The 23428-nt window shown below is 40.7% G+C and overlaps 1 protein-coding gene across 1 annotated transcript in view; it reads right to left on the bottom strand.

The window, feature by feature from the left end:
• The window catches only part of scml4 (Scm polycomb group protein like 4), a 106170-nt gene that overhangs the window by 14615 nt on the left and 68127 nt on the right, over positions 1–23428 (bottom strand). The window contains exon 5 of the mRNA XM_048531487.2: positions 4138–4326. Within this exon, the coding sequence (XP_048387444.1) occupies positions 4138–4326 (189 nt within the window). The remainder of the gene's footprint in view (positions 1–4137; positions 4327–23428) is intronic.

Genomic DNA, 23428 nt, shown 5'->3' with positions numbered 1-23428 from the left:
TAAAAATCAGAAACTCAAAGATAATAATCTATGGATTCTTACCTGTGCCTTGTGCAAATTGACATCAGGCAAGTCAAATCAGAGAGATAAATAAATGGCTCAAAGGTTGATGTGGGAGAAATGGGTTTTGGTCCATGGGCACTAATGCTAACACTGGGGAAAGTAGACGCTGTACTGTCAGGATGGCCTGCACCTGAGCATTGCTGGGACCAACATTTTGTACAACTGTTGAGAGGGTTTTATCTTAAACAGTCAGGGAAGGTCAAGTGAGCAGGGATATGGTGAAGAAAAGGGAAACTAATAAGTAATAGAGCAGGGCAGCAATTTGGCTAATGGTTACCAAAGTGTAAAGGAAAGGGACTGCACATAGAAATGGCAGAGGTTGCAAAAATGGTTAAACTTATTTTATTGTATGTCTAAATACACATAACATTTGTGACAAAAGGAACAGATTGTCAGCACAGACAAAAATAAGTATGTATGATCTGTAGTCATTACAGAGACATGGTTGTAATGCATCTGAGTCTGTGACCTAAATTGGTGAAGGGTATGTGTCATATCAGAATAATGGGAAGTGCGGAAATAAGGTAGGATGCCATTATTAATTATGGATGGCATTAGTTCAGGATTGAGACAAGCCCTAACTCACAAGATCATGGGATCCAATCAGTTTGGTTAGAGATAAATAGGAAAGGAGAGTGGTCACCTGTGGGCACAGTTTATGACCACCTTAACTGTAGTTACACTGTACGATGGAAAATACAGGAAGAAGTCAATGAGGCAGATTAAACAATGTGCCACAACAATTCTGTGTGACTTTAGTGTACATGGGGATAGCAAGAAATGGAAAATTAGATGGAAGAGTGTTTTCAGAACAATCTCTGAGATAAGTACCATGCTAGGGCCCCCAGGCTATATGGATTTGGTAATGTACAATGAGATAGGATTAGTCAATTACCTCACGATAAAGCCTCTGGGGACAGTGATCACAACGTGATAGAAATTCATATTTAGCTTTAATGAGGTGAACGTGGAACCATTTTTTAAAACCTAAATAAAAGTAACTATGCATTTATGACAGCAGAACCAGCTAAGATGAGTTGTGAAACAAGGTTAAAATGCAATAGATTTGCAATGATAAGCATTGAAGGAGATAGTTAATTCAGCAAAGAGTTATGTGGTAAGAATGAAAGGCTGTTTGGGAAGGAAGGAGGATCGGCTGAATTTTAGAAACAGCAAAAATGTCTAAAATGGCGATAAAGAGGGAGAAAACAGAGTATGGGAGAAAACTAACCAGTAATATGGAAACAGGTAAGAGTGTCTTGCAGTACTTGAATAGGTAAAGCTAGTGCAGGTCTTCTGTAAAGCAAGTCTGTGGAATTTATAATAGAAAACAAATAAATGTTGGAGGCGGTGAACATGACTTCACAGTAGTAGACTCAGAAAACTTTCAACGGTAATTGAAAATCAGGAAATGATTGGGAGGGATGAACGTAAAGCAATCACCAGCACCAGGGAAGTGGGGCTAGAAAATAAATTGGATCTAAAGTCTGAAATGTCCCAGGAGCAAGCAAATTGTGCCCTGACATCTTAAAAGAAAGGGTAGTATATCTAGAAATGCAGGGTAGAAGCTTTCAAAATCACTCAGATTGAGGAAGGGTCCCGGCAAGTTGGAAAATAGTTAATAATAACACCTTTATGCAAGAAGAAAGAGAGGCAGAAAGTAGAAAACTGTAGGCCAGGCCTGCCTAGCATCTGTCACAGGGAAGGTCCAGAGTGCATTATTAAGAAGTCCATAGAAAATTATAATATGATCAGGCATAGCCAGTATGGCACAGAAATTGCATTTAACGAATCTGTTAGAGTTTTCTGACACCATAACAATCACAGTAAATAAAGGAATATCTGCTGAACCAGTAGATGTGGTATACTAGGATTCCCTGAATTTATTTGTTAAGGTGCCACATCAAAGGCAGCTGCACAACATAACAGCACATTGTGTAGTGGGTTAACATGTTACCTTGCATCAAGAGTTGGCTGGTTAATGGGAAGCAGAGGGTCGAGATAAATGGGTATTTTTCAGGTAATCGAACAGTGATTAGTGGAGTGTCCCAAGAATCAGTGCTGGGTCTTCAACTATTTACAATCTATGACAATGATTTGGACTGGTGTATGGTAGCTGAATTTACCAATGACACCAAGATCACCAGGAAAGTAAGTTGTCAAGAGGAAGTAGAGGCAAGGGAAAGAGTCTTAAAAAAATTATTGTATTTTTATTATTCAATCCTAATTCTGGCCAGAACTAGATGACCGAACTCTTGCAGCCTAGTTAGAGTTGCACTGAATTTTATTAATTTTTATCTAGACTTATATGATAAGTCAAATACAATATCCTGGACCTGTTCTTTCAATGTCCGACTTTTTAAAAAATTCTTAAATTGAATACAAAATAAAAATTTGAAATACCGTATCTTCATAAGTAATGAGCCAATCCTTACTTAACCTTAATAATCCTTATTTAATACTGAAGTGTGGAGCTGGATGAACACTGCAGGCCAAGCAGCATCTTAGGAGCACAAAAGCTGACGTTTCAGGTTTAGTTCTGATGAAGGGTCTAGGTCCGAAACATCAGCTTTTGTGCTCCTGAGATGCTGCTTGGCCTGCTGTGTTCATCCAGCTCCACACTTTGTTATCTCGGATTCTCCAGCATCTGCAGTTCCCATTTTCTCTTATTTAATATTAACCTGTCTTTTCAATGATTAGTTTTACTTTAGACTTCCAGCTTTATTTCTATTTATTTTCTTGAGAGAAAGCAGCTTTTTAAATCTTATCAGTAGGCAGAACTGACATAGCTGCAATACTATCTTAACTAATTTACGTATCAACAGAAGAAATGTAAACAGATCGTCGTAATTTGTGGATTGTGGCTGATGCAAGCTAGCACTTTTAAATTATCTGCCTAAGTTGAGAATGATACATGCACAAGTTATGGCAGTTAAAATGATTTCTTCATCCTCGATGCCAATACTGCTTTAGTAGAGCACTATCAGACATTTCTACTCAGCAATTTCTTTGTTTTTTTCATTTTTCTGCTTTTATATTTTATGTTTTGGTTTGTTTTTCTGTGTTTTAACATGGTGCCAGAGAGTGGCAACGCTATACAACACGTTTTGCTGTATTTCATAACAAGATACATCTAACAATGAATAAATCAAATCAAACCAAATCAGTTCAGATAACTCCAAATTCTAACCATTAGACACAATGGCAGCTTTCAAAGAATTACAAGAAAGGAAACAGCTTAAGGGCCTGTAGAAAAGGACCAAGCATATTCCTATTGCTGGTCACTATTGTCTAACTACCAAACTACCAAGTAGGAAAATCAAGGGTCACTGGGTAATGGCAGAGAAATGAATGTGAGAAATATCAGATCAGCCATGATCCTATTGTATGGCAGAGCAGGTTCGAGGGGATGAATGGCCTACTTCATTTTCTATTTCTTATGGTCTTATGATCTTAACATGAACATTGTCCCACTTAATGGAGGTGAATAAGCACAAGGGAACCCTTAAAGGAATAATTCTCTAACTGTTCTCTCTGACCAAATGTCTCTGATCATTGAAGGATATCGCCATCCATTAACCTCACTTCAAATCTAGAACAAACAGTTTTATCCTCATGATTTCAGTCTAACCTGGGGTCATTGTGTGTGCTTATAACTGTAGCAAAAACACATACAGCTACAGGAGGCTGTGACAATGTAAGAAGACAACTTAACTGAACCACAAAATCATTTTATCTTTTTCATTAATATGTTTAAATGTAATAACTTACTTACTTGAAGCAGTAACACACCCACACGTTGACTTCATTCCTACTCCTTCCACCCCAACACACACACACACACACACACACACACACACACACACACACACACACACACACACACACACACACACACACTCTTTCTCTACACCCCCAAAACATCCCTCCCTTCGTCAGGATATTAATTTGACACAGTATTATTTTTTAACATTTTTAAATAACATTTGGAAGCCCATCGGTGCATCAAAAACTGAGGTCAAATAATGGACAGATTAATCAATAACCAGTAAAAGCATATTTACGATGAGATACCTGTGTGCATTCTCTCATGTTCATATTCCACAGGTGTCTGAGAAGTTGCGTTGTATATGGTGAATGGCTGACTGCTAAACAGATTGTCACTATGCAAACTGTGGCAGAGATTCTCCAGGAAGCGCAGAATGAAGACAATACTGTTGACTGCTGGCAGACTCAGTGTGTGCTGTTCTCCATCAAACGATGCTAGAACAAAGAGATTTTCAGAGTCATAGTTGGGCTGGATTCCAAACTAGAGAGACCAGTAACCCACTGCACCAGTTCCTTTCCAAAGAAAAAGACAGGATTTATCAATTTCTACAATCATGTTGGTGGATTTTTTTTTTACTGATCTTTTCACACATTGGTCAAGATTATAAATCTAATCTCAGTTATAAGTTTAGGAAAACACAATGAAAAAAGTGTTAAAAAATGTGGGAATTATGTGATTACTCACTTTCCAGATGCTGTCCACGGGTTTATATAGAGGGATTGTTGGGTTAGCAGTAAAGATGCAGCCCCTAAACTAAATCAAAAATGCAGTCTGGAGGTTATTAAAGGATATGTATGATGACTATTTGCTTTCAAACAGTGGTTTGCACTTGTTTGGTTTACTTAATCTTTTATTGTCTCAGTTGATGACATCAATTAAACAGATGCAATACACATTGTGATCTTTCAGAGTCACATATCAATTGAAGTGTATAATGTTGGTGCTGGTGGATACAGTTTCAGCAATCAAGTACATAATGAGATCACAATATGGTGTTTGAATTGTGTAACTTTCAAGGTGCAGACTTGATGAGCCTTTTATATAATCCATGATTGCATGAATTCATTTATTCATTATAGTTTCTGACTAGGTAACATTAACACAGTGATTATATCACTGAATTCATGAGCTAATTTGGATTAATAATCTAGTAAAATGAATTCAAGTCTCACAGCTAAGATAACAAAGTGTGAAGCTGGATGAACACAGCAGGTCAAGCAGAATCTCAGAAGCACAAAAGCTGACGTTTCGGGCCGAGACCCTTCATCAGAGATCAAGTCTCACAGCATTAGCCGGGATCAGCAAGCTGAGTGAAACAAACAGATCAGGAATAAAAAGCTAGCATCATTAATGGCAACCATGAAGCAATTGGACTGTCATATAAACACATCTGGTTCACTAATGCCCTTGAAAAAGAATATCTGACATTCTTTTCTTGGCTGGTCTACGTTAAATGGGTTACTTTTCATTACCCTTCCCTTGCTCAACCCTATTTGTATCAACCACACACAAGTTGCTGTTTATGATGAAAATATTGCATTCCCTTTATAAAAACATATTTAACTGATTTTATGCATGACTGTTTGGGAGTGTACATTGCAGGGTAAACAAAGTGAGCAAACTGATATTAATACTGGGCAGATTCTTTGCTGAATGCTTCATAGATTAACACTGATAATGTTGACTGTTACAAAAAAAAACAAAGCTTCCTGCACTGCACAGGGGGAAGAAGTCTGAGTTTGGTGAGGGCACATTTGTCATACATGAGGTTGTGATGCCTGTAACATCAAAGCCAGCAACCAGCCTGCATCAAAGATGGTGCAGATCCAACAATCACAGGAAAAGCTAAAGAGAGGTTCTGCCAACTTAGAGACTGAGGTTTCAATTCACAAGGGGAATAAAGTGAGTGTGTTCATCTCTTTGGGCTCAAGCAGAAACTCTGATTATAGTTCTCTTTATGTTAAATAGTCTAGTTTGCAATTTGATTATTAGACTACAGTAGAAAAGAATTAAAGTCTGAATTAAAAACTACAAACAATGCTATTCCCTTTGCCGTTTAAAAAAAATTGTCTTCTTAAATAAAAATGGTAACACTTAAACATATTGAGTATCTGATAATCATTGCATGAGTTTGAATGGATTATGAGCTAAACTTCAGAATAAACTATTTCAAGATGTGGCTCTAATGCTCCAGAAAACAAAACTTTTCTCATCCAATGGGAGACTGGAATTAAAGAATGGTGTACTCCACATTCTGTAACTTACTTATATTATGTCCTTTCCAGGGATTGTGTGAATGGACAACGCCCTGAGCATCAGGGCTGTTGAATTTACATGGCATGGAAATAAAATGGAAATAAAAACTGAAACATTTTAACTCTAACATAATTTTTAACATCAGGAAGGGATAAAGCTACCTGGGCACTTTATTCTAGGAGATGCTCACACACCTTAGGGTAGAATCTTCTGATTTGGTTAGTGTTCAAAGACACGAGGATGTGTCCATGAGTGGGGGGTAAGGGCACCCTGGGAGCAGGAGTGCCGGAGCAGCCTTTGCAATTGTCCAACAGGTATGAAGTTTCCTCAGCTTTTCTGGATGAAGGTGAGAACTGTAGGGTAGATGATCTCACTGATCGTGGCACCATGATACAGGAAGACATTTAAGTAGGGCAGCAAGAAGGAATATGGTGGTAGTAGGGGACAGTATAGTGAGGCTGACTGACCCTGTCCTTTGCAGCAAAGAGTATAATTGCAGACAGCAGTGTTGTCCGTCTCGTGTCAGGTTTAGGATATCTGCCCTAGGTTGAAGAACATGCAGTAAGAAGGGGAGGATCCAGAGTTTACAGTCCATGTCAGTGCCAATGACATAGGTAGAAAATGCTGAGAGGGTGAGAGAAGGTAGGCACAAAATTTACTGCCTGAAACACAACCAATTTAGCATAGGATGAACAAGATTAAAGAAGTAAATGCATAATTTACAGCGTGGTGAGGCCATACGGAAGTAGAAAGGGATTTAAACAAAGTAATGGGTGAAGAATCACGTTTGTGTCAATGTAACAAATCAAGGGGGGTGGAGGCCAGCATGGGAGCAAAGTAATACTGCAGGAAGCGAATGGCATGAAGAGTCAGAAAAAAACATTCATGAGTATGCCAGCAGTCAAGATGAAATGGTATAAAGGTGACAAAAAGTAAACTAAAAGTTTTGTGCTTGAATGCTTTTAGTGTTCACAACAAAGTTAATGAATTGATACTGCAAATTAAAGTGAATAATTGTGATCTGATAGCCATTATGGAGACATGGTTGCTGGACAACAAGGATTGCATTCGGAATATTGTGGGGTGTATAACATTCAGGAAGATCCGGAAGCTATGTAAAGGCAGAGGGGTAGCACTGCTACTCAAAGATGCACTAATTAGAGATGACCTTGGTTCAGGAGATCAGAATCTAGAATCCCTTGGGTAGAGATGAGGAATACTAGGAGAAATACGAGTCACTTATGGGAGTGATTGGAGGCACAGTACAGAAATAGCAACCACAAAGTTGAAAGAATCATACAGGACGAAATATTGGGTGCATGTGATAAAGAGACAACAATAATTAGGGGTGATTATATTCTACATATATACTGGATGAACAGATTGATCAGTGATGTCTTATTAAGGAGTTGATAAGTATTTTTGAGAACGTTTCTTAGAGAAGCATGTTCTGGAACTCACCAGACAGCAACTAAAGTAGATGTGGTAACAAAGTGTGGAGCTGGATGAACACAGCAGGCCAAGCAGCATCTCAGGAGCACAATAGCTGACGTTTCGGGCCTAGACCCTTCATCAGAGAGGGGGATGGGGAGAGGGAACTGGAATAAATAGGGAGAGAGGGGGAGGCGGACCAAAGGTGGAGAGAAAAGAAGATAGGTAGTGAGGAGGTAGGGAGGGGATAGGTCAGTCCAGGGAAGACAAACAGGTCAAGGAGATGGGATGAGGTTAGTAGGTCGGAAATGGAGGTGCAGCTTGAGGTGGGAGGAAGGGATGGGTGAGAGGAAGAACAGGTTAGGGAGGCAGAGACAGGCTGGGCTGGTTTTGGGATGCAGTGGGGGGAGGGGAAGAGCTGGGCTGGTTGTGTGATGCAGTGGGGGAAGGGGAGATTATGAAGCTTGTGAAATCCACATTGATACCATTGGGCTGCAGGGTTCCCAAGCGGAAAATGAGTTGCTGTTCCTGCAACCTTCGGGTGGCATCATTGTGGCACTGCAGGAGGCCCAGGATGGACATGTCGTCTGAGGAATGGGAGGGGGAGTTAAAATGGTTCGCGACTGGGAGGTGTTTGTTGCGAACCGAGTGGAGGTGTTCTGCAAAGCAGTCCCCAAGCTTCTGCTTGGTTTCCCCAATGTAGAGGAAGCCACACCGGGTACAATGGATACAGTATACCACATTGGCAGATGTGCAGGTGGACATCTGCTTGATATGGAAGGTCATCTTGGGGCCTGGGATAGGGGTGAGGGAGGAGGTGTGGGGGCAGGTGTAGCACTTCCTGTGTTTGCAGGGGAAGGTGCCGGGTGTGGTGGGGTTGGGGGGGGGTAGTGTGGAGCGGACAAGAAAGTCGTGGAGAGAGTGGTCTCTCCGGAAGGCAGACAAGAGTGGGGATGGAAAAATGGCTTGGGTGGTGGGGTCGGATTGTAGATCCTCCATTTCCTACCTACCACCTCATCCCGCCTCCTTGACCTGTCTGTCTTCCCTGAACTAACCTATCCCATCCCTACCTCCTCACCTATACTCTCCTCTCTACCTATCTTCTTTTCTCTTCATCTTCGGTCCACCTCCCCCTCTCTCCCTATTTATTCCAGTTCCCTCTCCCCATCCCCTTGTCTGATGAAGGGTCTAGGCCCGAAACGTCAGCTTTTGTGCTCCTGAGATGCTGCTCGGCCTGCTGTGTTCATCCAGCTCCACACTTTGTTATCTTGGATTCTCCAGCATCTGCAGTTCCCATTATCAAAGTAGACGTGGTATTGTTTAATGGACAGGAATAATTAATGGCCTCAAAAGTAAGGAGACTTCAGGGAGTAGTGATCATAATATGATTTAATTTTACATCAAGTTTGTAGTAAATGCTAGTCACTTGCCTTTAAAAGCTGAAACAATCCTTTCCACAACCCTCAGTTTTTAAAATGGTCCTTTTACCATTACTGTCCTCAATCAAAAATACATTAAAATAACAAGGTATGGTCTTGATAGCAGTAAAGGTATGGGACTTCAATGTCCATCACAATAATGACTTGGCAGCACCAGCATGGATTGAGCAGTCCTAAAGGACATAATTGCTAGATGTGATTTGTGGCAGATGACGAAGAAATCAACCAGAGGGAGAAACATATTTGACTTTAACCTCACCAATCTGCCTTCCACGGAAGCATCCTTCCATCACAGGACCTTAGCTAGCTCGGCTTTCTGGTCCTCATAGCTGCCGTTATGTTAATTTATAATATCAGTCTTACACCCATTCTTCTTTTTAAATTGAATGTAAAATTGAAACATATTGTGGTCACTGCTACCTAGGGGTACCATTACTCTGAAGTCATGAATTAACAGTGTCACATAAACAATACTGAGTCTCCTATAACCTGTTCCCTGTGCCTTTGTTCTTATCATTTTCCCTTTTGGCACTTGTCATTTACATGTATTTTACATCTCGATCTCTCATTTACCACCATTAGCACTTCCTTTGTCCTTTCCTTTCAGCACCTTCACAATCTGTTCCATTTCCTCCTCCTCTCCCTCTGTCAATAGCATAAAAAACAGCAATTTTAGGGACTTTCTGAAGAACTCACATCGGATTTGAAACATTAACTCTGTTTATCCCTCTACAGATGCTATCAGATCTGCTGAGTTTTTCAGACATTTTCTATTTTTATTTCAGATTTCTAATATGTGCAGTATCTTCTTTCTCCACCTGCTTTCTGGTAGGTTCCAGGATGTCCTGCTCTAAGGAACTATCTCAAATGCTTTTTAAAAATTCCTCATCCAGGTTAGCATTGCTAAAATCGTGTTTTCAGTTTAGATGTAGAATTAAATCAACCATAAGCATTCTCATTCCTTTATCACATGGACGCAATAGGTTTCTTGTATGCTTTGTCTGAAATTGTGGCTGCACTGAGAGGCCCTGTAGACCATTTCCATTCATGGTTTCCTGCTCCTCCTATTCTCCACCCACACTGATGCTACATCCTGATCTCCTGAACCAAGGTCATCTCTAATAATTGCACAATACCACCCTTGATTAACCATGCTACCTTTCCAACTCCACCCAGCTTCCTATTCTTCTTGAATGTCATATGTCCATTAATATTCAGAACTCAATTCTTGCCATCTTCCAGACACATCTCTTTAATAGTTGTAGGATCATGTTTATTCCCATCAATGGGTAATCAATTCATTTACTATGTTATGAATGCTTCACACATTCAGATACAAAGCTTCTTGTCTTGTGCTTTAATTACCTTTGTATCATCTAGTCTTGACTATTGGTGTATTCTTGGGTTTATTGTGTCTGTCCATCATGCCTTTCTCTGACCTTAATTTTCCATGTTACTATTGTGCTCTCCTGCCTTGACTCCACCCCTTGGCAGCTACCCACGCTTCATCCCTCAGCTTCATTGTTTAAAAGCCTCTCTACTTCTCTAGTTATACAGTACACTAGAACACTAGGTCCCAGCACAGTTCAGGTGCAGACCATCCCAACTGTATAGTCCCCACTTTCCCCAGTTCTCATCTAAGTGCCCCACAACTTGAAACTCACTTCTTCCACACCACTATTTGCAAACAAAATATTGTGGTTAAAACAATATCTGTGGAGAGAAATACCGTTAATGGCCTGAATGTTATATATCTCCCCTGCCAAAAACATTCTGGGCAGGGGCATGTAATATCAGCTGGTTAGTTGGTCCACCACCTTCCTGCCCAATCCTGAGCTCATTTCCATAATACAGAAGCTGAGCGGGCACCAACATTATTTAGGGTCAATTCAGCTTGTTTACAGCTCAGTTGACCCTGATAGCACACTGCCCATACCATGAAATGGCTGTTATGGGCAGGAGGGCACAAGTGGCATTCTCACTTTCTCCAAAAATAGTATTTGAAACAGTGGGAAATGTTAGGGTATTATTTTTGTGTTCATTGCTTATCAGGCGATATGGGTGGCACAGTGGCTCAGTGGTTAGCACTGCTGCCTCACAGCGCTAGGGACCCGGGTTTGATTTCAACCTCGGGCGACTGTCTGTGCGGAGCTTGCACATTCTCCCAATGTCTGCATGGGTTTCCACCAGGTGCTCCAGTTTCCTTCATAGTCCAGGGTGTACAGGTTAGGTGGTTGGCCATGCTAAATTGTCTGTAGTGCGCAGGCATGTGTAAATTAGGTGGGTTATGCCGAGTTGGTCTGGGTGGGATGCTTTGAGGGTTGGTGTGGACTTGTTGGGCTGAAGGACCTGTTTCCACACTATAGGGATTCTATAATGATATTGTCGAAAAGTGTGTCCCTTTATTCCTCAGTTGTGTACTCACTGATACTACTGTATATTACACAGACATAGTTGACTGACTAAATTTACTATATTGTCTCCATGACACAGGGAAAGTGACTGAAGGTGAGGCAAGTACCTTTATACTGAAATGTCACATGTAGTGATGTCCTTTGACTGCCTTAAAGCTAAAATCCCTCTGTGGTCTGAACCTACGATATAATACAATATCTCCCCCTTTCCCTTCAACGAGTGGGAACCTTGTACCCAATAAACATGTACAATGACACAGATAGATATGCTGCCTCTATACATTCTGTGTAATCTGTATATTCAGAAAGCACCTCGGTAGATTTACAGCATGACTACACATAATCCTTATACTGTTATCATGACTTGGTAGTTCAGCTGCACTGTGTAGTGTGTTATCTGCCATCATGTATGGACGTGTATCATTTCTCAATGATGTGTGGTCATTGTCTGGCATGATATCTTCGGAATTGGAGTCACCTTCCTGTGTGATAGGTGGACAATAATGTACAGTTCAGACATGTTGACTTTGTCATTACAAAATCATGTGGCCTAGACTGGACACAACCTCTCAAACTTTTAAGCTTTGCCCGATTCAAGACGTCTGTATGCTTGCTTATCATGTCTTGTACCATTTTCTCCCTGCATTCCAAAAATATGTTGCGCACATGTGGTTTGCTGATGAACACGTGGGAAGGAAGAATCATGTGGATCTGTCTCCCAAATATGACAGCTGTTGTTGAGGGTAAACTTACCGGAAGAAACAGCAAATGTATTTGACATAACTGTCCAAAAATCTTGGCAAGTCACTTTACATTTCATGGGAATGGATTTTACGATGCGAACAGTGCTTTCTAAAGACACGTTGACTGAGCATTGTGAGGAGAAGAGATACTATATTAAATGCTTCATTTCCTATACATCACCAACGCACTGTGGAATGTTGACACAATTTGTTGAGGAACACTGAACATAGTGAATATGACAGTGAATGTTTCAAAACCTTCACACTGGTGAAATCTCTGATTTGTTGTACAAAAGGAAATTTGGTGAAATGGTCAGTTATCAGAATATAATAACGTTCCTGTTGTTGGAAAATATCAGTAGCAATTTTGCACAGCGGCTCCAAAGGAATTGTGTCTGGAAGAAAAGCTTCTCTCAGTATTTGAGGCTCCATACAATTTGGTTAGTTCATCAATATTCTGAATAATGAGGTAATATGTTGACTCACATACCAATCTCTTGGTTCTTCTGAGTCCATGTGACCTATATGCCTGTGGTCTGGTGTGTTTTGATGTAGCACTTGTGGAATTATGACTTGCCTTCAAATGAAAATTACATCCCTGGAGATCCCTAAATCATCTTTCAGTGAGCAGACTGAAGCTACTTGCTCATGGACTTGTTCGAAATATTCAGGCCAGCTGCACATGATAATCTTTTTGACCTGTTGTTGGTGGTCATCACTTGACATAGCTTGCTGAATCTGCTCTGCTCAGCTATGATCAGAATGTGTGCGATCTACATTGACATCTTAACATTTGTGTGGCAATTGACAAACTTGTTACCTCGCGGATCATGGACAACTGTGCAGACTAGCAAACCAATAGGAGGTCCATTGCAATGGTATAATAGGTTCAGCTTTTAGTGTCCACTTATTGGCGCTAACTACCAGCCATGACTAGATTTAGTGCCTGCTTACTGCCACCATGATACAGTTTGTGGTTTTCTATATATTAGTCCTTGCAATATATACCACAAAGAGTGGGCAATGCTGGATTAAAATCCTTGAAGTTCATTTATATTACATTTTACTTCCAACTATTTACATGGCTACAATAACAAACACTGATATACGAAGTCTGGGTTCTATGCTTCCTCATGTTACTGTATGTATACACTCAAAAGCTGACTGATTAAAGCCACCACACTGACTGCATGGCACACATACAGAGGGAGAGAGACTAATGTGAGGTGGTACCTTATAACCAAACTGTTGCATGCTGTGATGTCTTGTAATTCTTTTAAAGGTACAGCAGCGGTATAGTAAAATATTTATGCCATGCTACAGTGATGACATACTTGCTTTTGTTTTTACTGCTGCTGCGAAGTATTTTGTGCCAGTTCTTTTTGTTCAATGTGCTTTATAAAATAAGTATCTTTGTAACTCAAGGGTCTACCACATTTTAAGAGCCGAGCAATAAAAAGTCATTCAGTCTCTGTGCAAGATCTTAAGTGTAAGTTAAACTTAGCAAGTTAGAAGTCAATATTTAACATTTGTTGTCTTGCCTTTTCTGTAAAGCAAAGTAGTTCTATTATATGAAGCAGCTGCAACTTTCTTCCTTTTGGAGTTCTCTCATTTTTAACAGTTGAAAGGCTTGGCTTCCTTGGAGTCATCAGGTAGAAGATGTCACGTCATATTTATCAAGTCCAGCCCCATTTATTAAATAATGGGGTGCAATTTCATCCCTAATCAAGTGCTTTGGCTTTATAAATGAAGCGTCTTTATTTTTACATGCAGACTAGTACAAGGAGAATAGCTACATCATTAATAAAAGTTACTGAATGAGATTGAGTGAGTATATGTCAAAGCTTCCAAAATTCCTGAAATTAAACAAAATGACAAAATCTGTGAGGTGCTTTTGAGTAAAATGCAAATTCAAAACTAGGAGAGGGAAATCACCTGCAAAAAACCCCAAATTTTAAGATTAACATGGTAATAAATTTGTTGTTATTGAATTAATTGTCTTCATAAGAAATAGGAACTTGTGTCGGCCATGCAGACTGATGTCACCTTAATTCCATTTCCCCACCAAATCCCCAGATCCCTTGAGTCCCCTGGAGTCCAAAAATCACTTTATCTAAACCTTGAATATATTCAGCATCCTAGCTCTCTTGGGTACATAGATTGAACTGTCCAGTTTTGGCTACAGATCTCCCGTGAATATCTGACGCAGCTCTCCTGTTGCCTGTTTGTTGAAATGCATTTAACAGATGTCATTGGATCATAGAATCGCTGCAGTGTTGAAGGAGGCCATTTTGCTCGTTGAGTTCACACCCAACCCTCCGAAGAACATCCCATCCAGACCCAGACCCCTAACATACACCTAATACCCCACACTTATCATGGATAATCTACCCAGCCTACACATCGCTGAACACAATGGACAATTTTAGCATGGCCTAATCAGCCTAACCTGCACATCTTTGGACTGCATTGCCTTTTTAAAAAACTATTTTGTGCGATGTGAGTGTTGCTGGTAAGGCCAGCACTTTGTGGTCTGTCCGTAATTACCTTGAACATGGTGGCTTTGGGCCATTTCAAGTCAGTCACATTGCTGTAGGCCTAAAACATAAGGACATTGGAGCAGAGTAAGTTACTGAGCATGCTCTGCCACTCCCCCACACCATCCCTATGTCTATTTAAATCCTTGACGGATTTCAAAATACCAGTCTTACACTGAACATGCTCAATGACTGAGCTTTCACTGCCTTAAAGGGTAGAAAATTACAAAGGTCCAAAACCCTCTGAGTAAAACACAGTTCTCTGCATCGTTGTCCTAAATGACTTCCTTCTTATTTTGAAACTGTGTTCCCTGGTTAAAGACTCCCCAGTAAGGGGAAACATCTTAACTGCATCTACTCTATCTATCTCTTTAAGTATGTTGTAGACTTCAATGAGATCACCTCTTATGAGAAGTGACACATAGACCAGACCGGGTAAGAACAGGACATTGCTTCCCCAAAAGATCTTTGGGCTTCTGATTGTTGTAAAAACCAATCTATGATAGTTTCATGGTCACCATTACTGATAACGGATGTTCAATTCTAGATCTTAAAAAAAATCTATTTGTAATTTAGATTTCAGCAGCTGTCATGATGGGATTTAGAGTCAGTGAGTTTTTAACAACCGGAAAGGATGTCCTTCTGCATACTGGGTCCATGTTGGTCATCAAACATCCATCTATTCTACCCTCATTTTGCAGCTCCTGGTCCATAGCATTGTATGCCATGGCATTTCAAGCGCTCATCTAAATAGTTCTCAAATGTGTTACAGATTCCCAGCTCCACCTTGCTTTTAGATAGTGAGTTCCAGATGCCTTTCACCCTCTCAGTGAAAAAAAACCTCAAATTCTCTCTAAACCTCCTGTTTCTTATCTTAAAACTGTGCTCCCTCCCCACCCCGCGTCTGGACCCCTCTATTAGAGCAACAAGTTTCTTCCCTATCTTCTCTATCTAAGCCTGTCAGCTCGGCTCTAAGGAAAACAATCCGATCTTATCCGGTCTCTCTTCAGACTTATCACTCCAGCCCAGGCAATGTCCTACAATCTTCTCTGCATCTTCTTTACAGCAATCATATTCTTCCTATACTATGGCAGCCAGTACTCCAGCTATGGCCTAAGTAATATCATGTACAGCTCAATTGTAACCTATTTTCCCTTGTGTTCATTGTCTTGACTAATAAAGACAATTGTGCCATATGCCTTCTTATCCACCTTACCTATCTGGCTTGTTGCCTTCAACGGTATATCGACACACATATCAAAATCCTTCTGATCCTCTGCATTTCTTAAAGCCTACCATTTATTAGTCATCCCTAAATGCATCATATCACTCTTTTCAGGATTAAGTTCCATTTGCCACCATTCAGCCCACCTGATCAGCCTATCTACATTGTTCTGTTATTTAAAGCTTTCCTCCGTGATATTTACTACATGTCCAAATTTCATATCATAGTAAAATATGGCTCCAACACTCATAACTAGAACAGTAATGTACACAACGAACAGCAAGGGACTCAACATCAAACCCTGTTGTATGGCACTGGACACAGATTTCCAGCCACAAACAAATTCTTTGACCATCACCCTCTGCTTCATGTGACTCAGCAGCTTTGGATCCAAATTTCCTTGGATCTCATGGGCTCTTAGCTCCTACCCAATCTACCATGTGAGACCTGTACAAAAATCTTACTGAAGCCCATGTGAATTACATTAACTGCACCACTCTCATTTATGCACCTGGTCACCACCTCAAAAAATTCAATCAAATTTTTTAGACATCATTCTTAAGGGCAATTAGGGATGTGCAATAAATGATGGCTAGCCCACATCGCGGGACCGAATTGAAACAAGCTCACTTATCATTTATTTTCCTTCCCAATTGCTTGGCTGTTAACATTTGGTGATTCATGGACATCCAAGTCCCTTGAAATTTCACCACTGCCCATCCTCCAGCTATTTAAGAAATACTCTGTGGCTGAAATGTATTGCTCCAAGTAATGAGTATGGAGGTGCGCTCTGATTTCCTGCCACCAAGGAGAAATCTAATAAACACATGGACCATGAACAAGAGAAAGCCCCCCAGCTCTCTGAGCCTGCTGTGCTATTCAATAGGATAATGGCGGATGTGATTTTAACCTCAACTCTTCCCCCAACAATCTTTCATGCCTTTGTTATTGAAGAATCTGTCAACCTCAGCATGAAAAATATTTAAAGATTCTCCATCCACTGCCTTTTGAGGAAGGAATTGCAAAGACTCACAGCCGTCAGAGAGAGAAAAATATTGCTCATGTCAGTCTTAAATAGCCAACCCCTCATTTTTAAACTATGCCCCTCATTCTAGATTTTCCCAGAAGAGGAAAGCCAGATTAAATGTCAATCAGGTAGTTAGGGGCTGAGCTTGTTGGCCTTCCATGGACCACAATGTTGACATTTCTCATTACCAGAAACTGCAAGCTAATCAGAGACCAGCAACTCCTGTGCACAAGAGTTCATTGTTAGCAGCCTAGGCTTCAGGGCTGCAACAGTGAGAAGTGGCCATCCCTTTGCCCCCTATTCCTGTCCATAACTGGCCAGTTTGGCACTCCCCTAACTTGAGTGGCAGGTCAGCCTGATTTCCCTGTTAGGAAACCAGTCACTTTTCCTGCCCATCACAAAGGTAATTAGAACTGAGGTGCAGAGAAATTTCTTCATCCAAAGAATGGTGTGTCCATGGAATTCGCTACCACAGAAAACTGTCGAGGCCAAAGATTTCAAGAAGGAGTTGGATATAACACTTGGGGCTAAAGGGATCGCGTTATATGGGGGAGCGACGGAACAGAGTACTGAGATGAATGATCACCCATGGTCATAATAAATGTGTAGCAGACTCAAAGGGCTGGATGGCCTACTTCTTATCCTATTTTCTATCAAAGGCTGGTGGTGAGTTGAGGCCCATAAGCAGCAACTTCAGGAATGTAACTTGTTTCGATCGCTCAATTGCTGAGGTTGTGAGGAGGAATAAAATGTCTGTCCAGCACAAGCTCACCAAATTCATGAGATAGTAGGGCCTGCCGGAGATGGAGTCTGAGATCACTGTTCGTTGGTCAAGGACAGTATTACAGTTGCAAAAAGGATGTTTGGGGACTCATCAACTGAGGTAGTATTGGCTGAGGTTAGAAAAAGGAAAGGAGAGGTCACCCTGTTGGGAGCTTTCTATAGGCCTCCGAATAGTTCCAGAGATGTGGAGGAAAGGATAGCAAAGATGATTCTTGATAGGAGTGAGAGAGACAGGGTAGTTGTCATGGGGGACTTCAACTTTCCAGATATTGACTGGGAACACAATAGTTCGAGTAGTATAGATGGGTCAGTTTTTGTCCAGAGTCTGCAGGAGGACTTCCTGACACAGTATGTAGATAGGCCAACAAGGGACGAAGCCACGTTAGATTTGGTACTGGGTAATGAGCCCGGCCAGGTGTTAGATTTGGAAGTAGGTGAGCACTTTAGTGATAGGGATCACAATTCTGTTATGTTTACTTTAGTGATGGAAAGGGATAGGTGTATACCACTGGGCATGAGTTATAGCTGGGGGAAAGACAATTATGATGAGATTAGGCAAGATTTAGGGAGCATAGGATGGGGAAGGAAACTGCAGGGGATGGGCACATTAGAAATGTGGAGCTTATTCAAGGAAAAGCTCCTGTGTGTCCTAGATAAATACGTACCTGTCAGGCAGGGAGGAAGCTGTAGAGTGCGGGAGCCGTGGTTTACGAAGGAGGTGGAATCTCTGGTCAAGAGGAAGAAGAAGGCTTATGTTAGGATGAGATGTGAAGGCTCAGTTAGGGCACTTGAGGGCTACGAGGTAGCCAGGAAAGACCTAAAGAGAGAGCTCAGAAGAGCCAGGAGGAGACATGAGAAGTTGTTGACGGATAGGATCAGGGTAAACCCTAAGGCTTTCTATAGGTATTTAAGGAATAAAAGAATGACAAAAGTAAGATTAGGACCAATCAAGGATAGTAGTGGGAAGTTGTGTGTGGAGTCAGAGGAGATAGGGGAAGCACTAAATGAATATTTTTCAACAGTATTCACTCTAGAAAATGACAATGTTGTCGAGGAGAATACTGAGATACAGGCTACTAGACTAGGTGGGATTGAAGTTCACAAGGAAGAGGTAATAGAAATCCTACAGAGGGTGAAGATAGATAAGCCCCCTGGGCCAGATGGGATTTATCCTAGGATCCTCTAGGAAGCCAGGGAGGAGATTGCCGAGCCTTTGGCATTGATCTTTAACTCGTCATTGTCTACAGGAATAGTGCCAGACGACTGGAGGATAGCAAATGTGGTTCCCCTGTTCAAGAAGGGGAGTAGAGACAACCCTGGTAATTATAGACCAGTGAGCCTTACCTGAGTTGTTGGTAAAGTGTTGGAAAAGGTTATAAGGGATAGGATTTACAATCATCTCGAAAAAAATAAATTGATTAGGGATAGTCAGCATGGTTTTGTGAAGGGAAGGTCGTGCCTCACAAACCTTATTGAGTTCTTTGAGAAGGTGACCAAACAGGTAGATGAGAGTAAACCGGTTGATGTGGTGTATATGGATTTCAGCAAGGTGTTCGATAAGGTTCCCCACAATAGGCTATTGTACAAAATGCGGAGGAATGGAATTGTGAGAGGTATAGCAGTTTGGATCGGAAATTGGCTTGCTTAAAGAAGACAGAGGGTGGTAGTTGTTGGGAAATGTTCATCCTGGAGACCAGTTACTAGGGGTGTACCGCAGGGGTCGGTGTTGGGTCCACTGCTGTTTGTCATTTTTATAAATGACCTGGATGAGTGCGTAGAAGGATGGGTTAGTAAATTTGCAGACGACACTAAGGTCGGTGGAGTTGTGGATAGTGACGAAGGATGCTGTAGGTTGCAGAGAGACATAGATAAGCTGCAGAGCCGGGCTGAGAGATGGCAAATGGAGTTTAATGCAGACAAGTGTGAGGTGATGCACTTTGGTAGGAGTAACCGGAAGGCAAAGTACTGGGCTAATGGTAAGATTCTTAGTAGTGTAGGTGAGCAGAGAGATCTCGGTGTCCACGTACACAGATCCTTGAAAGTTGCCACCCAGGTTGACAACACTGTTAAGAAGGCATACAGTGTTTTATATTTTATTAATCGAGGGATTGAGTTCCGGAACCAAGAGGTTATGCTGCAGCTGTACAAAACTCTGGTGCAGCTGCACTTGGAGTATTGTGTACAGTTCTGGTCACCGCACTATAAGAAGGATGTAGAAGCTTTGGAAAAGGTGCAGAGGAGATTTACTAGGGTGTTGCCTGGTATGGAGGAAGGTCTTACGAGAAAAGGCTGAGGGACTTGAGGCTGTTTTCATTTGAGAGAAGAAGGTTGAGAGGTGACTTAATTAAAACATTTAAAATAATCAGAGGGTTAGATAGGGTGGCTAGGGAGAGCCTTTTTTCTGGGATGGTGACGGCGAGCATGAGGGGGCATAGCTTTAAATTGAGGGGTGAAAGATATAGGACAGATGTCAGAGGTAGTTTCTTTACTCAGAGAGTAGTAAGGGAATGGAACGCTTTGCCTGCAACAGTAGTAGATTCGCCAACTTTAGGTACATTTAAGTCATCATTGGACAAGCATATGGACGTACACGGAATAGTGTAGGTTAGATAGGCTTGAGATCGGTATGACAGGTCGGCACAACATCGAGGGCCAAAGGGCCTGTACTGTGCTGTAGTGTTCTATGTTCTATCACAAGGTGTAGAACTGGATGAAGGGTCTTCAGAAGGGTCCAGACCTGAAACGTCAGCTTTTCTGCTCTTGTGATGCTGCTTGGCCTGCTGCGTTCATCCAGCTCTACACCTTGTTATCCCAATTAATAAGCTTTTTTTGCCACAGAGGGGATACTCATGCCTTTTGTTTCTGCTTTTCTTACCAAAGAAAACAACCTCACAGCTCTCCACACGTATTCCATCTGCCATTTCTTTTCCCATTCTCTTAGTCTCTTCAAATCCTCTTGAAGCATTTTTGCATTCTCCTCACAACTTACACTCCCGTCTAGTTTTGTGTCATTTACAACCTTTAAAATAATACATTTCACAGCCACATCTGAAACATTGATGTAAATTCTGAGGACAATGCAAAACATAATAAGCGCTTTTCAGTAAATTAATAACTAGTAGTTGCTAATAAAGGTGAAAAATTAAAATTGCTATGTTCACTTCCATTTCCTTACTTGTTGAACTGTAACGATCAAACTAAGATTCTAAAGTGTTTTTATGTGGATGGCATTACTGTTTGAGATTACTTTCACAAACTGCCACTAGATAGAGCTCTATGTGCATGTTTTCAATGGAACCACATATTTGTCGAATACCATTTTGATGGCTTAGATTCTGTGGTCAATGGTGAAGGAATGGTGTTTGCCACTGATCTCAAAGAAAGCTGCCCACAAGGATTTGGCGGACTCAGTGATTCATTTTCCTCTTTACAACATCAATTTCATAAAGGAGTCCGACAGCAAAGAGAATGAACAATCAGATTGCAGAATTCTTAGAGACAGTAAACCAGGAATTGAAAAAAAATGAAATGATTATTCATTTGCTTTAATATTTTTACAGAGCGAGTGAAACAAAATCAGCACATATAGATGGAAAGCTTGAATAGGAGTAGGCCATTCAGCCCCTTTTCCTAACCCTGTTCTATCATTCAGTAAGACCATGGCTGATCAGTTGCCTAACTCCATATACCTGCCTCTGGCACCTTTGCTTAACAAAAATGAATATATCTCGGATTTAAAATTAACAACTGATCCAGCATCCACTGCTGTTTGTGGAAGAGAGTTCCAAACTTCTCCCACCCTTTGTGCGTAAAAGTGCTTCCTAACATCTCCCCTGAATCACCTGCCCTAATTCTCAGACAAGGCCCCCTAGTTCTAGAATCCTCAATAAGTGGAAATAATTTATCTTTATCTACCCTGTCTTTTCTTCTTAATATCTTGAAGACTTCAATCTGATTATCCCTTAACCTTCTAAATTCTAGAGGAAGCAGACCTAATTTATATAATCTCTCTTCCTAAATTACAAATTCTTGTAAACCTACATTGTTATCTCTCCAAGGCCAATATACCTCCCTATGGCATGGAGCCCAGATCTGCTCACAGTGTTCCAAGTGGGGACAAATCAGGGTTTTGTATAATTGCAGCATAAGTCCTGCATCTTTGTATTCCAGTCCTCTAGACATAAAGGCCAGCATTCCATTTGCTTTCTTATCTGGCATCTGTCCATGGCATTTTAAAGATCGATGCACCTGAACCCCTAAGTGTCTTTGGACATCCATTCTACTTAACTTCATGCCATCTAGAAAGAACCCAGATCGATCCTTAATGGTCCAAAATAGAAAACCTCACACCTGCTTCTATTGAATTCCATCTGCCACAGTTTTAACCGTTTACCTAGTCTATTGATATGTCTTTCTACTTTTGTACTATCATCTACACTGGCTTTAAAATTGGAATAAGGTACAGGCTGAAATATAAGCAAATACAAAATAAAAATTTGGTCTCATTATTTTGGTAACCTGTGGGATTTTTATCATGTAATGGAGGAACGACACTGTTGATTTCGAAAATTAGCTTTTTTCGGAGAGATTGTCCAACCACAAGTGTGACTCAAAATGTGTCAAAAGCTTAGTTTAATGCTCTTCAAAAAGGCTTAACATTTTCAGTACTTACCTTGGTGAGAATAGGACATAATAAATTTGGAGTCTGAGTCAAATTAGTGATTCCTGTGATTCTATGTCAAGACTGCAACATTGCACCCTGCAAAGAAGCAGGGTATTACTGGCAACTACTTCTGAATTTCTACATTTAACTACATGGGCAGATGGCAGAAGTTATCAATTTCAGAGAATATTGATGATGACTGCTGACAATTTCACTGTCAGGATAACAGCAAATTCTGGGTCATTTATGAATCAAAGTTGATATAGATCACAAAGCTACCAATTTGATGGCTAATTGCATTGGGATTACTTTGGTCATTGGAAGCTGCTTTAAGTGCTTCCTTACATTAGTAAGCAGAGAAACAGCAAATAAATAGTGACATTAAATAATAACAAAAATGCTTGCAGTAAATACTCAAATTAGTTATAATTGAGCGCAAAATAATTTATCTGATGCAAATCATAAGCATACCCATGACTTCTCAAATTGATTGTTACAATTGCGTTAAAGTTTTGAAACATGAGAAAAGAAAGTGGGTCATGTAAACAATCTGCACAGCATAGGACATATAACTAGCTCCCTGTTAGAACGCAATAAGTCAATACAACTCATTTGCTGAGAAAGCTGACTGCGAAGTTGAGCCCAGGATTTTGCTAATACCCTGTTCTTGAGTTGAGCTGCATAAGACTTTGCTGATTTGTCCTCTCTTAGCCTCTTATTTCCTGGATAACAATAGCTGGCCTTACCACACCCTGCCTTTTGCCCTAGACTCATACCGAAAACAGTGACTCAATACTGGAATGCCAATTCGAGACCTACTTTCTTGTTTCATGTTTCACCACTTTAAAATAATTGTGATAATCAATTTGAGAAGTCATGAGTTTGTATCAGTTAAATTATTGTTTGCTCAGGAGTAGCTAAACTGAATATTTGCTGCAAGTTTTTTTTTATAATTTAAAGTTACTGCACATTTGCTGTTACCCTACTCATTAGCATAAGGAAACGTTTAAAGCATCTT

Source organism: Stegostoma tigrinum, chromosome 4 (genome assembly GCF_030684315.1).
Source record: "Stegostoma tigrinum isolate sSteTig4 chromosome 4, sSteTig4.hap1, whole genome shotgun sequence".
Taxonomy (NCBI): Eukaryota; Metazoa; Chordata; class Chondrichthyes; order Orectolobiformes; family Stegostomatidae; genus Stegostoma; species Stegostoma tigrinum.
The sequence above is the reverse complement of the archived record's forward strand: the minus strand, read 5'-3'. Positions and strand labels throughout refer to the sequence as shown.